Source organism: Cherax quadricarinatus, unplaced genomic scaffold (assembly GCF_038502225.1).
Source record: "Cherax quadricarinatus isolate ZL_2023a unplaced genomic scaffold, ASM3850222v1 Contig1032, whole genome shotgun sequence".
In the NCBI taxonomy this organism is placed as follows: domain Eukaryota; kingdom Metazoa; phylum Arthropoda; class Malacostraca; order Decapoda; family Parastacidae; genus Cherax; species Cherax quadricarinatus.
In genome coordinates, this window is record NW_027196058.1 from 1,547 (window position 1) to 17,157 (window position 15,611).

The 15,611-nt window shown below is 38.7% G+C and overlaps 2 protein-coding genes across 3 annotated transcripts in view; one reads left to right on the forward strand and one right to left on the reverse strand.

Moving 5' to 3' along the window:
- Nucleotides 1–1,108: 1,108 nt before the first annotated feature.
- On the forward strand, nucleotides 1,109–11,334 carry LOC138851570 (uncharacterized). Its single transcript, XM_070080810.1, has 3 exons — nucleotides 1,109–1,199; nucleotides 4,923–5,204; nucleotides 10,695–11,334. Exons 1-3 carry the CDS (start codon nucleotides 1,192–1,194, stop codon nucleotides 11,137–11,139), a joined length of 735 nt encoding a protein of 244 aa, XP_069936911.1. The 5' UTR covers nucleotides 1,109–1,191; the 3' UTR covers nucleotides 11,140–11,334.
- A 1,252-nt stretch (nucleotides 11,335–12,586) lies between these two features.
- LOC128703648 (zinc finger protein 271) overlaps nucleotides 12,587–15,611 on the reverse strand; it is a 48,241-nt gene continuing 45,216 nt past the window's right edge. For both annotated transcript variants that reach the window (XR_011391281.1, XR_011391282.1), the window contains one exon: nucleotides 12,587–13,989. The gene's annotated coding sequence lies outside the window, so the exon portion shown is untranslated. The remainder of the gene's footprint in view (nucleotides 13,990–15,611) is intronic.

A 15,611-nucleotide genomic window follows, 5' to 3' on the forward strand; every position in this document is an offset into this window, starting at 1 on the left:
TTCAACTGGTTCACTGTTATGGAATGTTTACTGCGCTTATCTGCTTCATTTCATCTCAAAACTCCACGCCTTCACCGATGGCTGTACACTGTCATTATACATGTAAGAGAGGAAATGATTGCCAATCTCACGTATATTAATTACCAGTTGGAAATTATATCAACCTGGGGGAAAATGATAGCAGGTCACATTTGTTTCTAATTGATTTCGCAATTCTTAAATGAATTAAAATATTTCCTTACGAGCTAACTAATGCTCCTCCATTTTTTCTAAACTTTCACAGTAATCATAACAAAATCAAGTCAACAAGAAACAAAAATCAAGTAACAACCATCGTCTGCCATACTAACAAACAATGACAACTGTCAAGGTGCTAACAAAATAATCAACTTTCAAGCAACAGATTTCAGACCAAAACAATTATCAATTATCTTCAACAAATAGCTGATAAACATCAAATAGCAATAACAAACATACCAGAAATATACAAAATACAACTAATTAATAATCATAAACTTACAAACAATAAACACGTTGCAAAACAAGCTTTCATTAGGACAACGTTTCGGCTTATGTAGAGCGTTATAAGCTCAAGACAGAGTGCCCCTCAAGGGAGGTTCCTTGATGCTGGTAAAGGGCTCTTGATTTAGGGAATCAGATCTGTGCTCCAATTCCCTGAATTAATCTTCCACCTTTCCCCAAAGGCGCTGTATAATCCCTGTGAGTTTAGCGCTCTCCATGATAATAATAATAATAATGATCAAGACAGAGTAAAATATTTCAAACAATAAAATATTGCTATGTAACGCGTCTATTTTTTCCCACGCACATATTTCCTAAAAACAGAAACTCAATTGCTACATGTATCAAGTATCGGCGAGATTACCCATGACACTCGACCCTTCCATCGTTGACAATCACACATGATGAGTCGTCCCGACGATTTGGGATGAAGTGAGATGTGGAGGGTGTCAAGGAAGAGGACCCGGCCTACCAGAGGCGACGACTCGTCCCAGACATTATTTCCGATTGATTTTTGAGGTGCGTCAAGTGTTTGTCAGGTATATATATAGAGCAACAAATGGAAGGGTGACTGTATTACCACAGCTGCCGTCATCCAGGAAGAAGTTTCTGCTCCAGTCTTTTCTTAGCCACAGCAACAAGCGACTCTTCCACACTACCACCGCAATTATGCCCAAGTAAGTAACTTCTGCTGGGTGCCTTCACAGTACTGGGTCTTACTCGTGTGCCGGGTACTTAAATGATGATAGGTAATGTTCATGTGTGAGGTCGTTGTTTCCATGACAGTACACATTTTTATTCTTATTATTCAGAAATTCCTTCCTTCTATTCATCGTCTCATCCCAGCAGCTTAAGGTCTCTTACCAGCAGTTCATAATCGTCAAGCAGTTAAGAGTCTCCTATATTTCCAATGCCTCTATAAGCAATTAAAAGTATCGTTTCGGAAGTACAGATTTTCCAGTTAGATCACATTCTCTTTCCATCCATTTAATATAACTTCTTGCCAAAGGCTGGGCTTTATTGAGTACATAAGATGAGCAAATGCACCGCCATATAAGGCTAACGATCAACATGAGATTGGGCTCGAAAATAGACACATCACACCAAAGGTAATAGAGAAAACAAGTGTTAGTTTGCAAGATCACGTGTGATGGGGTCAGGTAGTGGTAGAAGCAAGCAGTGTACCAGCTCATTCCTGTGTTTTTGATAAAACCCAGCCATTGTTATTTGTTTTTGAGACGGGTTATTTGCCTATGAAAATTACTCATTCGGGAACATTCATTCTGTTTAAAGCTCCATACAGTGCCCATGTGGAAATTAGGGCACTATAAAATATCAAAGAAAACTTCTTTCGTCCTATCTCTGGAGTAAAGTACCACACCTACCCCAGTAAAGTACCACCCCTACCCCAGTAAAGTACCACCCCTACCCCCAGTAAACTACCACCCCTACCCCCAGTAAACTACCACTTTATCCCCAGTAAAGTACCATCCCTACCCCCAGTAAACTACCACCCCAACCCCCAGTAAACTACCACCCCTACCCCAGTGAAGTACCACTCTTATCCCTAGTAAAGCACCACTCTTATCCCCAGTAAAGTGCCACCTCTATCCCCAATAAACTACCACCCCTACCCCAGTAAAGCACCACTCTTATCCCCAGTAAAGTACCACCCCTACCCCCAGTAAACTACCACCCCCCCTACCCCAGTAAAGCACCACTCTTATCCCCAGTAAACTACCACCCCTACCCCCAGTAAACTACCACCCCTACCCCAGTAAAGCACCACTCTTATCCCCAGTAAAGTGCCACCTCTATCCCCAATAAAGTACCACCCCTACCCCAGTAAAGTACCACCCCTACCCCCAGTAAACTACCACCCCAACCCCCAGTAAACTACCACCCCTACCCCAGTAAAGCACCACTCTTATCCCCAGTAAAGTACCACCCCTATCCCCAATAAAGTACCACCCCCTACCCCAGTAAAGTACCACCCCCTACCCCCAATAAAGCGCCACCCCCTACCCCAGTAAAGTACCACTCCTAACGTCAATCGATTCATTCCAGCAGTATAATTTTTAGTTCCAGAATTTTTATCTCTTTTTCAAACAGTTCAGTCTTTCTTCAGATGTTAGGTCTCATTCCAACAACTCAGTACTATGTGTACAGTACTATGGTGCTCATAACCTACTCCTAGGCGGAGGCACTTACTGCTTCGTCTTCTATGTAGTTCTGTCGTCACATTATGTACTTGAATTGTATGGATAAAGCCACTGGAAAAGTTGGTAGATGGATCCATAACTTCCTAACAAATAAAACACAAAGAGTAATATTAAACAGAGTAAAGTCTGAGGCGGCAACAGTAAAAAGCTCTGTTCCACAAGGCACAGTACTCGCCTCCATCCTCTTCCTCAAACTCATATCTGACAAAGACAGAGACGTATGCCATAGCTCCGTGTTTTCCTTTGCGGATAACACTCGAATTTGCATGACAGTGTCGTCCATCAAAGACACGGCCAGACTCTAAGCTGACATCAACAAAATCTTTATATGGGCCGCAGAAAACAATATAAAGTTCAATGAAGAGAAATTTCAATTTCTCCGATATGGAAATCTTGAGAAAATTAAAACTATATTGGAATATAAAACAAATTCCAGCCACACAATAGAGCAGAATACTACTATGAAGGACCTGGGAGTGATAATGTCAGAGAATCACACTTTCAAAGATCACAACAATGTATCTATCACATCTGCTAGAAAAATGATGGAATGGATAATGAGAACCTTCAAATCTAGGGATGCCAAGCCCATGATGATTATCTTCAACTTGCTGGTTCTCTCTACACTAGCATATTGTTGTACACTAACAGCACCTTCCAAGGCAGGTGAAATTGCTGACCTAGACAATGTACAGAGACCCTTCATGACACACATAAGTACGATAAAACACTTAAATTACTGGGAGCAGTTGAAGTTCATTGATTTGTATTCCCTGGAATGCAGGCGAGAAAGATACATTTTAATATACATTTGGAAAATTCTAGAGGGATTAGTACCAAATTTGCACACAAAAATCACTCAATACGAAAGCAAAAGGCTCGGCAGCCGGTGCAACATTCCCCCAATGAAAAGCAGAGGTGCCACGAGTGCGCTAAGAGACAACACAATAAGCGTCAGGGGCCCACGACTGTTCAACTGTCTCACAGCATACATACAGGGGATTACCAAAAGACGCCTGGCTGTCTTCAAGAAGGCGCTGGACAGTCACCTAAAGTCAGTACCTGACCAGCCGGGCTGTGTTTGGTACGTTAGTTTAAAGCCAGGTTGATCAGGCCATGGTGCACCATGAGGCTTGGTCACAGAGCGGGCCGCGAGGGCGTTTACTCCCGAAACCCTCTCCAGATATACTCTAGGTATGGCGAAACGTCTACAAAGTGAAAATGCCCAGATGTTGCGCATGTGTCTAATTCTTCAGCTCAGTACCATTCTAGAATGGTACTATGAGACTAATGTTTATGACATTTGCACTCCCATTTGAGCAGTTCACAGCCTCACTACAGTTCAGAATCTTGATTCATCTTATCACATCTTCGTTCCAGCAAACGAGAAGCGTACATAAAACTGCATAAGTCTGTTACAATAACAAATCTATCAAAGATAACTTTATCAAGCTATGATAAAGCAACTTGCAGAATATTGGGTTTTGAACACATGGCAAGCCAGTCCTACAACAGGCAAGCCAGTATGCTAACGAGTGTAAAATGCCGGCCTACCAATGTTCACCCATATAATTGAAGCTATAATTGAAGCTTATCCTGCTTCACGTGCCTGAGATATCACTACTGTGATGGCAGTTCCAGCAGCTCAGTCTCTCCAGCAGTTCAGAGTCAAAGGCATGTTCCACAATTTTTATCTGCGGCTAAATATATACATTTTTTTTTTTTTTTTGGGGGGGGGGTTCTTAGCGGATAAAAACCACTATAAGTAAAAAATATATCTACTGTATTAAAATAGGAAAACATAATTTTTCTTTGAATATGATATAATGATATGATATATCTTTATCTCTATAAGTACAAGGTATACAGGCCTAGCTGACATCAATGACATACTACTATATCGAAAGCAAATTAGGTCAGTTTTATCCCTGGATTCGACCCACACCAGTCGGCTAACACCCAGGTACCCATTTTACTGATGGGGAACATAGACAACCGGTGTAAAGAAATATGTCCAATATTTCTAACCTCGCTGGGACTCGAACCCAGACCCTAGACATGTGAAGCGAGGGCTTTAGCCACCAGGCCACGGGGCACCACCGCCATTAAAGCAACATAAATAAAAGTTTTGATACATCATAAGACAGGTACTAACATGTTTATTTCTCTTACACTCAGGTCGAGCATCATGCTTCTAGCAGTCTGGATGTTTCCCATAACTATCACATGGAGTTCATGGGCCCAAGCCTCACCCGCCCCACCCCTCGCTGCAGCGCTCAGCCAGCCCAGTCAGGTCTTTCCCTCATCCAACACAGACAACGACTCAGTGGATTTGTCCGAGAAGGAATTAGGAAATTTTTTCTTCCCAGGAAGCCAGACATGGATAGACAGTGTTGACGATTTTTACCGCTTAAGTAAGGAGGGCTCCAACAGAGGCTTCGATGGTAGAAATTACTTAAGGTAAGAAGGAAATCGGAGAAAATAGGAAAAAGAAAAAAACTAGAAATAGAGGAAACTATAAAAATCAGAAAAGGTGACTGGAAGTTGAGGTAACAAGGAAATTATAATTTATAGAAAACATGAAGCAACGGAGAGTGCATGAAGTAGGCAAGAGATTATAATGGTAATAATAATAATAATAATAATAATAATAATAATAATAATAATAATAATAATAATAATAATAATAATAATAATAATAATAATAATATAGTATAATAAGTATCTTTATTTCTACAAGTACATGTACAAGGTATACAGGCCTAGCTGACACCAGTTTTGTGTGTGGATCGACACCATGCCTAACCCTTCTAGGGTAGGGTAGGTGCCTGAGCCCGAGCCTTTAGCTCATAAGACTGTCATTCCCATTAGCCCCCTTGGGGCGGGGATGGCAGACCAGAGAGGCCTAGCTTGTGGCTAGGCCTGGGGACAGTTAGTCCCAAAGATGAGGAGGTACTTGTGCCTCCTCCCATTCGAGACTTAGGTCTCAGACACTCCCTAAAGGGGGAGCCAAGGCCGGGCCACCACTTGGAAAAGGCCCGGGCCGGGAGAATACTGGCTAATCTTTAATAATAATAAATTAATAATAATAACCAGTTTTGTCCCAGGTTGCGACCCACACCAGTCGACTAACACCCGGGTGCCCATTTTACTGATGGGTGAACATAGACAACCGGTGTAAAGAAACACGCCCAATGTTTCCAACCTTGCCGGGAATTGAACCCGGCCCTTCAGCGTGTGAAGCTTTGCCTACCAGACCATGGGCCACCTGACATGAATGACATTAATGAGGCAGGAGAGAGAAATATTATGATTTATACTCTTATCATACTCAATCCACAAATGAAACAAATTAGCTTTTTTAAGCATAAAATTACAATTTTCGAAGATATATTCAATTATTTATAAAAAAATTTAGGCTAAGTAGGAATATGTGGAGGAATTAAGAAATAAATAAAAATAATGTCTCCAGGATAAAAAAAAATATTTGTAAGTATTCACTATAATTAATATACGTAATAAAACAGATAAAGAGAAGACCAAGAAAGTGTTATGTTTGGGTAGGAATGATTGTGTGTAAATAATAGTGCATGTAGGAATGATTGTGTATAAGTAATAGTGCATGTAGGAATGATTGTGTATAAGTAATACTGCATGTAGGAATGATTGTGTGTAATAGTGCATGTAGGAATGATTGTGTATAAGTAATAGTGCATGTAGGAATGATTGTGTGTAAGTAATAGTGCATGTAGGAATGATTGTGTGTAAGTAATAGTGCATGTAGGAATGATTGTGTGTAAGTAATAGTGCATGTAGGAATGATTGTGTGTAAGTAATAGTGCATGTAGGAATGGTTGTAAGTAATAGTGCATGTAGGAATGATTGTGTGTAGTAATAGTGCATGTAGGAATGATTGTGTGTAAGTAATAGTGCATGTAGGAATGATTGTGTGTAAGTAATAGTGCATGTAGGAATGATTGTGTGTAAGTAATAGTGCATGTAGGAATGATTGTGTGTAAGTAATAGTGCATGTAGGAATGATTGTGTGTAAGTAATAGTGCATGTAGGAATGATTGTGTGTAAGTAATAGTGCATGTAGGAATGATTGTGTATAAGTAATAGTGCATGTAGGAATGATTGTGTATAAGTAATAGTACATGTAGGAATGATTGTGTATAAGTAGTAGTGCATGTAGGAATGATTGTAAGTAACAGTGCATGTAGGAATGATTGTAAGTAATAGTGCATGTAGGAATGATTGTGTGTAATAGTGCATGTAAGAATGATTGTGTGTAAGTAATAGTGCATGTAGGAATGATTGTGTGTGAGTAATAGTGCATGTAGGAATGATTGTGTGTAAGTAATAGTGCATATAGGAATGATAGTGTGTAAGTAATAGTGCATGTAGGAATGTACATATGAGAGCATGTCGAGATGAGAGTTTCTAAGCAGGAGTGTAATTAGGTGCTAGGAGAGCCTGTAGGATATATAATAATAATAATTATTATTATTATAATAATAATAATAATAATAATAATAATAATAATAATAATAATAATAATAATAATAGAAATAATAATAATAATAATAATAATAATAATAATAATAATAATAATAATAATAATAATAATAATAATAATAATAAAAAGTTAGCATATGAGAAGTTTTTACAAAGTAGAAGTGATGTAAGGAGGGAAGAGTATATGGAGAAAAAGAGAGAGGTTAAGAGAGTGGTGAAGCAATGTAAAAAGAGAGCAAATGAGAGAGTGGGTGAGATGTTATCAACAAATTTTGTTGAAAATAAGAAAAAGTTTTGGAGTGAGATTAACAAGTTAAGGAAGCCTAGAGAACAAATGGATTTGTCAGTTAAAAATAGGAGAGGAGAGTTATTAAATGGAGAGTTAGAGGTATTGGGAAGATGGAGGGAATATTTTGAGGAATTGTTAAATGTTGATGAAGATAGGGAAGCTGTGATTTCGTGTATAGGGCAAGGAGGAATAACTTCTTGTAGGAGTGAGGAAGAGCCAGTTGTGAGTGTGGGGGAAGTTCGTGAGGTAGTAAGTAAAATGAAAGGGGGTAAGGCAGCTGGGATTGATGGGATAAAGATAGAAATGTTAAAAGCAGGTGGGGATACAGTTTCGGAGTGGTTGGTGCTATTATTTAATAAATGTATGGAAGAGGGTAAGGTACCTAGGGATTGGCAGATAGCATGCATAGTTCCTTTGTATAAAGGCAAAGGAGACAAAAGAGAGTGCAAGAATTATAGGGGGATAAGTCTGTTGAGTATACCTGGTAAAGTGCATGGTAGAGTTATTATTGAAAGAATTAAGAGTAAGACGGAGAATAGGATAGCAGATGAACAAGGAGGCTTTAGGGAAGGTAGGGGGTGTGTGGACCAGGTGTTTACAGTGAAACATATAAGTGAACAGTATTTAGATAAGGCTAAAGAGGTCTTTGTGGCATTTATGGATTTGGAAAAGGCATATGACAGGGTGGATAGGGGGGCAATGCGGCAGATGTTGCAGGTGTATGGTGTAGGAGGTAGGTTACTGAAAGCAGTGAAGAGTTTTTACGAGGATAGTGAGGCTCAAGTTAGAGTATGTAGGAAAGAGGGAAATTATTTCCCAGTAAAAGTAGGCCTTAGACAAGGATGTGTGATGTCACCGTGGTTGTTTAATATATTTATAGATGGGGTTGTAAGAGAAGTAAATGCGAGGGTCTTGGCAAGAGGTGTGGAGATAAAAGATAAAGAATCACACATAAAGTGGGAGTTGTCACAGTTGCTCTTTGCTGATGACACTGTGCTCTTGGGAGATTCTGAAGAGAAGTTGCAGAGATTGGTGGATGAATTTGGTAGGGTATACAAAAGAAGAAAATTAAAAGTGAATACAGGAAAGATTAAGGTTATGAGGATAACAAAAAGATTAGGTGATGACAGATTGGATATCAGATTGGAGGGAGAGAGTATGGAGAAGGTGAATGAATTCAGATATTTGGGAGTGGACGTGTCAGCGGATGGGTCTGTGAAAGATGAGGTGAATCATAGAATTGATGAGGGGAAAAGGGTGAGTGGTGCACTTAGAAGTCTGTGGAGACAAAGAACTTTGTCTTTGGAGGCAAAGAGGGGAATGTATGAGAGCATAGTTTTTCCAACGCTCTTAAATGGGTGTGAAGCATGGGTGATGAATGTTGCAGCGAGGAGAAGGCTGGAGGCAGTGGAGATGTCATGTCTGAGGGCAATGTGTGGTGTGAATATAATGCAGATAATTCGTAGTTTGGAAGTTAGGAGGAGGTGCGGGATTACCAAAACTGTTGTCCAGAGGGCTGAGGAAGGGTTGTTGAGGTGGTTCGGACATGTAAAGAGAATGGAGCGAAACAGAGTGACTTCAAGAGCGTATCAGTCTGTAGTGGAAGGAAGGCGGGGTAGGGGTCGGCCTAGGAAAGGTTGGAGGGAGGGGGTAAAGGAGGTTTTGTGTGCGAGGGGCTTGGGCTTCCAGCAGGCATGCGTGAGCGTGTTTGATAGGAGTGAATGGAGACAAATGGTTTTTAATACTTGACGTGCTGTTGGAGTGTGAGCAAAGTAACATTTATGAAGGGGTTCAGGGAAACCGGCAGGCTGGACTTGAGTCCTGGAGATGGGAAGTACAGTGCCTGGACTCTGAAGGAGGGGTGTTAATGTTGCAGTTTAAAAACTGTAGTGTAAAGCACCCTTCTGGCAAGACAGTGATGGAGTGAATGATGGTGAAAGTTTTTCTTTTTCGGGCCACTCTGCCTTGGTGGGAATCGGCCAGTGTGATAATAATAAAAAATAATAATAAAATAATAATAATTATAATAATAATAATTATAATAAATTATTGTTACTACTACTAGTAATATTATTATTATTTTTAAGAAGTATTGTTATTACCGTCATTATCATCATCATCATCATCATCATTATATTCATAAGGAAGCACTGAAATCGGATCTCTCATGTAGTGAAAAAAGGCATCTGCAATGTAAAGTTAATATTAATAGGAAAGTAAAAGTTATTGCAACAAGCCAGTTATTGCAACAAGCCAGTTATTGCAACACGCCAGTTATTGCAACAAGCCAGTTATTGCAACAAGCCAGTTATTGCAACAAGCCAGTTATTGCAACAAGCCAGTTATTGCAACAAGTGAGTTATTGCAACAAGCCAGTTATTGCAACAAGCCAGTTATTGCAACAAGCCAGTTATTGCAACAAGCCAGTTATTGCAACAAGCCAGTTATTGCAACAAGCCAGTTATTGCAACAAGCCAGTTATAGCAACAAGCCAGTTATTGCAACAAGCCAGTTATTGCAACAAGCCAGTTATTGCAACAAGCCAGTTATTGCAACAAGCTAGTTTCACTCAACTAGTGAGTACTTATAGGAATGAGTGATATAATGAGTGCATGTTGAAATGGAATTAACTGCTGATAATCTCTAAGACTATCCCAACACAGTTGTTCATGTTCTTATTTCTCTAGTTGGGGCAACTTCCTGTGTCTACTTTCTGACCAATACTCACCAGATAGTGTTGCTTTCTAGATAATAACAATAATATATTTCTACAAGTACATGTACAAGGTATACAAGCTGATATCAATGACATACTACTATATAAAAAGCCGGTTGTTATGCAGAGCATTTTGGGAAAATTAGGTCAATTTTGTCCCAGGGTGCGACCCACACCAGTCGACTAACATCTAGGTACCCATTTTACTGATGGGTGGACAGGGATAACAGGTGTCTTATGGAATCACGTCCTAATGTTCTCCAGCTGTAGCGGGGGATCAATCCCTGGACTTCAGTGTGTGAGCTGAGTGCGCTACTTCCTCTGACAATTCCTAGCAGATGGAGCAAATTGTAGTGGCTTCCATGAACTTAAACTCCTACCAATGTGTTAAAAAATATCATTAACTTAAATAATGTATCTATTTTAGGTTCGGCCGGTCTGTAGATCGCCACAACAACTCGACCCCCTCACCCAGAAAAGTCGACCTCATGACCCGTGCTGAGCGAGATGCATCTGCAGTCCACCATGTCAACTCTCCTGAGTTAGGGGAGATAACTTCTCAGCGCATGAAGAGAGGTGCTCCAAGCATATATGTGTCACTGCCATCTCATAGTCCCTCCGCCTGGGCCAGAGACATCCGCCCTGAGGACAAGATAATCAATGTAGCCTCTTATGAAGATTTACAGGACATTAACAAACGCCGATATAAGCAAGGACTTCCACACTTTGACAGTGATAACAACTTTCTCAGGTTTGGCAAGCGGGACCAATCTGCTGAATTCCCAGCATCATCTTCCTCCGAATACAGTGGGTCCATGTTGATACTGAGGCCCGTGAGGGTGCCCCTGGGAAATTTTATCAGGTTCGGTTAAACAGGAAGAACCCATGATGAACACTTCTCATTATTCCCACATCGATTTCCTACTGACGTCTGACCTGGTTATGGTGGTGTACAAATATCTAGCGTTATCTTAAGCATCAGTTACTATAGCACTGATGAAAAGAATAATGGCTCCTTTATCTCAAAAAATAGCAGGTAAATATGTTTCACTGAATGAATTATAACACTGCACATACATCTTAAAGCATTGTTAGTTAAAAGATTTTTAACAGCTTGATGGTCTTAGTTATAAAATTTATTTATTATGAAAAACATAGTTTTCAAAACTTCTTTTGAGAGGATACATGCAAAAGACAGTTGAATAATCATCATTCTTAGATGACTCACGAAATCGTAATGACACGATTGCTAACGCGACGGTCTGGAGTTTTGAGGCTCTCTAACCGCGGGTTCAAATCCCGCCCGTGGTATGGATCATTCTTAGATATAAATAACTCAATATTTTTACTATTCTTTAAATATTTTTTTCGGATGATATATAATTTTAATGAGAATATTTATCGTAATCACTGTGTTGTTGCGAACTTTGAAGTGTTAAGAACTCCTGAAACTAAATTATTCATTTTCAGACCAATGAACCTAATCAATAAATGATCTGAGGCAACTTTTTGTACGGCTTATTTACACTGCCTAAAATCACAAAAATACACACAAATCTGACATATATAGTGTGTTAGCTGATACTATACCTTCCTAGATCCAACTCAGCCCCCCTTAACCCTCTTCACATTCCTCAAATACTTTAAGTAATGATTAACAGAATGAAATAAGCTATACTGTAATAAATTTGCCTGATAGAATAGTAAAAAAGTGATTGGTGAATTTCAAGGTGTCCAAATGAAACCCTATTTTTCTTCTATTGATCTTTTTCTCTCATAACTACATTTTCAATAAGGTGTCAATTTTTAAGAGCATATCCCCACGTCATAAGGTTTCTACATTTCTTTTTAAATTGTAAAGCTGTTTTAGCTCTGCATAATCGTATGGTTTGTCTAATATCAACTCTCAAATGTTTTAATAGACAAGAATTCAGTGAAAACCTTTTTTTCTAACATTTTGAACAGTGGTATGGTTTCTCTCCTGTATAAACTGAAGTATTAATATATTTATTTATTTTACGTCTTTGCAAATTACATTGAGATTTTGTATTTACAATAGTGGGTTGCAATGCAAAGAGAGCCTATATTATGCGTAGGCATTATGTTGGTTTAGAAAGACACGTAAGCAAACACTATAACATATTTATTAGAAAACGTTTCGGTCCTGGGACCTTGACGTTTTCTAATAAATATGTTATAGTGTTTGCTTACGTGTCTTTCTAAACCAACTTGTCGGTATTTATTACCAAGGTTTATACCAGGCATTATGTTATTAGAGCGGATTTTCTCGAAAATGCTTTTAGACAGTCTGAACATTTATGTGGCTTCTCTGCTGTGTGAATTTTCCTGTGTTGTGCAAGACAAGACTGCTATGAAAACTCTTTTAGACACTCTGGACACTGATATGGCATCTCACCAGTGTGAATTCTTATATGCATTATTAGACTTTTTTAGAGAAGTGTTTTAGACATTCTGAACACTGGTGTAATCTTTCCTTAGTATAAATTCTCATAGTATATGATATTATTTGTGATTATTGTGTGCAAAGCTTCTTAGGCACACTGAACACTGATCGGGTTTCTCCCCTGTATGAACTCTCCTGTGTATCTTTAGACTTGACCTGCTGGAAAAGAGCTGTAGACACAGCTGTGAATGATCCGAAGTTTTTAGAACACATGGAACACTGATATGGTTTTTCTTTTGTATGAACTCTCGTATGCCTTACGAACGCTGATCTGGTAGCAAAATCTTTTACACATACTGAACATTGATAAGGTTTCTTACCTGTATGTTTACCTGGAGAGAGTTCCGGGGGTCAACGCCCCCGCGGCCCGGTCTGTGACCAGGCCTCCTTAGGTCAGTGTCCCAGGATGCGACCCACACCAGTCGACTAACACCCAGGTACCCATTTTACTGATGGGGAACATAGACAACAGGTGGAAAGAAACACGTCCAATGTTTCTACTCTGGCTGGGAATCGAACCCAGGCCCTCGCCGTGTGAAGCGAGAGCGTTAACCACCAGGTTAATTTCTGGTTTACTGATGAAGTCCTTTAGACACACTGCACACTGACAGGGTTTCTCTCTAGCATGAACTCTCATGAGTAGTTCTAGATATGAATGCCGTGAAAAGCCATTTAGACACTCGGAATACTTAAATGGTTTTCACTTGTATGAGTGCTCATATGATGTAATATATGCCACTGCCAAGAAACATTTTTTAAACATGCTGCACAATGATATGGTTTCTCTTTTGTGTGAACTCTCATGTGCTTAAATAGAGCTAAACACTTTGAAAAATATTATAGGCACAGAGAACATTGATATGGCTTATGTTTTGTATGAGCTCTCTTGTGTTGAACTTGGGCTGAGCGCTGTGAAAAGTTTCTCTTCTCTATGAACTTCTCGCAAAAACAGTGATTATGTGTGAGGTGAAAGTGTTGAATGATGAAAGTATTTTCTTTTTGGGGATTTTCTTTCTTTTTGGGTCACCCTGCCTCGGTGGGAGACTGCCGACTTGTTAAAATGCTTTGGTATGAAATATGTAAAACTGAAATATTAAAAATAGTATTTCGAGAAAGGAAGCTGTCTAAATGGAATAAATATGAAGTAATGAATCAGTACAGGTGTTTCTTTAGTTCCATCTCAGTTCTTGCAGCCTCGTCTCAACACTCCACATTAAAGCTTCCAATTTAGTTCTGATTTCTAGTGGACTTGAATTATCTGAAAAAAAAAAATTAAACATTAAGAATCTCTCTTAAATATCTGATATGAACTTGCAGATGACTTCAATTTTTTTTTTTTAAGAAATGCCACATAAACCCATTTAACTGAGACAGTTTTATATAGGTATACAAGACATATAAGTGCTTTTATTAAATCAATTTTCTTATCTCGACTTAAAGGGTTTTCATGTATAAATTCCCTTATGTACCACAATAAATTTTATTTCCTGGATAAAATTCTATATAACATACAGATGAAGATAGTGTTTGTACAGTATGATCTCGGTATGTAATTCTTTTCTCTATGTATATACATACGTACTTTGTCTGATATTTTTAATAAGGAAAGTTTATTTTCAAAAGGAATTAGGAGTACTGAAAATCAAAATTATTTCCCTAATGCACAAACTCTTGTAAGTTATTTATTTAGGGGAAACGATCTTTTTCGTTTTTGCCTCAACAGCCATCTCGCACCAGGTGTATATTATTATGTATTTTTCTCGCATGCATTTGAAGGAGTACAGGTCAAAGGATTTCAACCTTTCCCAGTAACTGAGGTGTTTTAATGTATTTATATGTGCAGCAAAAGTTCTCTGCATATTCCCCAGGTCTACAATTTCGCCTGCCTTGTAAGGGGCCATTAGTGAACAGCAGTACTCCAGACTGAAGAGAACAAGTGATTTGAAAAGAATCATTATTGGCTTGGCATGCTTAGTTTTGAAGGTTCACATTATCCATCCCATCATTTTCCTAGCAAATGTGATGTAAACATTGTTGTAATGTTTGAATGTGAGATTTTCTGGCAACATCACTCCCAAGTTCTTCACATTAAGTTTTTGCTCTAGTGTGTGGTTGGAATTTGTTTTATACTCCGATCCAGTTTTTATATACTTGATTATTATTATTATAATCAAGGGGGAAGCCCTAAACCCGTAGGATTATGCAGCACCTGGGGGGGGACGTGGAAGGCATTCAGGCTTAGCAGAGTAATTAAAATTTGTCCTCATTGAACTTCGTACTTTCTGAGGCCCATTTAAAGATTTGGTTATTGTCCACTAGGAGATTTAGAGTGTCTTCAATAGATGACACTCTCATGCAAATTCTGGAATCATCAGCAAAGGAGGACATGGTGTTGTAGCTTACATTTCTATGTCAGATATGAGGATGAGGAAAACGATGGGAATGAGTACTGTACCCTAGGAACAGAGCTTTTCACTGTAGCATCTACGATTACAAAATATTTTCTTCTAAGGACTCGGTTCAGTGACTCAACAAATCATACTATTAATTTATTTTCACTCTGTACATTGAAATTGTTTCTATGAAATCACGGTATATAAAGTTGTTTTTATTATAAATGATGAGCAATTAATTATATATATCTATAAATTACTTGTTTAACTAATTTCTTACCTGCATGCTCTAATATATTCCTTCCATGTAAAAATGATGAAAATAATGAAGTTGATATGAACAAAGTGATAGTATTATCTATTTATCTATTCCCATTGAAATACATTATGGACTCTGCCAACCTGAAGTGATTCAGCTCCTACTCTTTGTGAGATCAAAAAACCTCCTATTGTCAACAGAAGACGTAAAAAGGGAAGTGCGCATCTT

Excerpts from the sequence above, each read along its gene's own strand:
- LOC138851570 (XM_070080810.1), top strand. Across the intron at positions 5,205-10,694 it reads GATGGTAGAAATTACTTAAG|GTTCGGCCGGTCTGTAGATC; the intron begins GTAAGAAGGAAA and ends TATCTATTTTAG.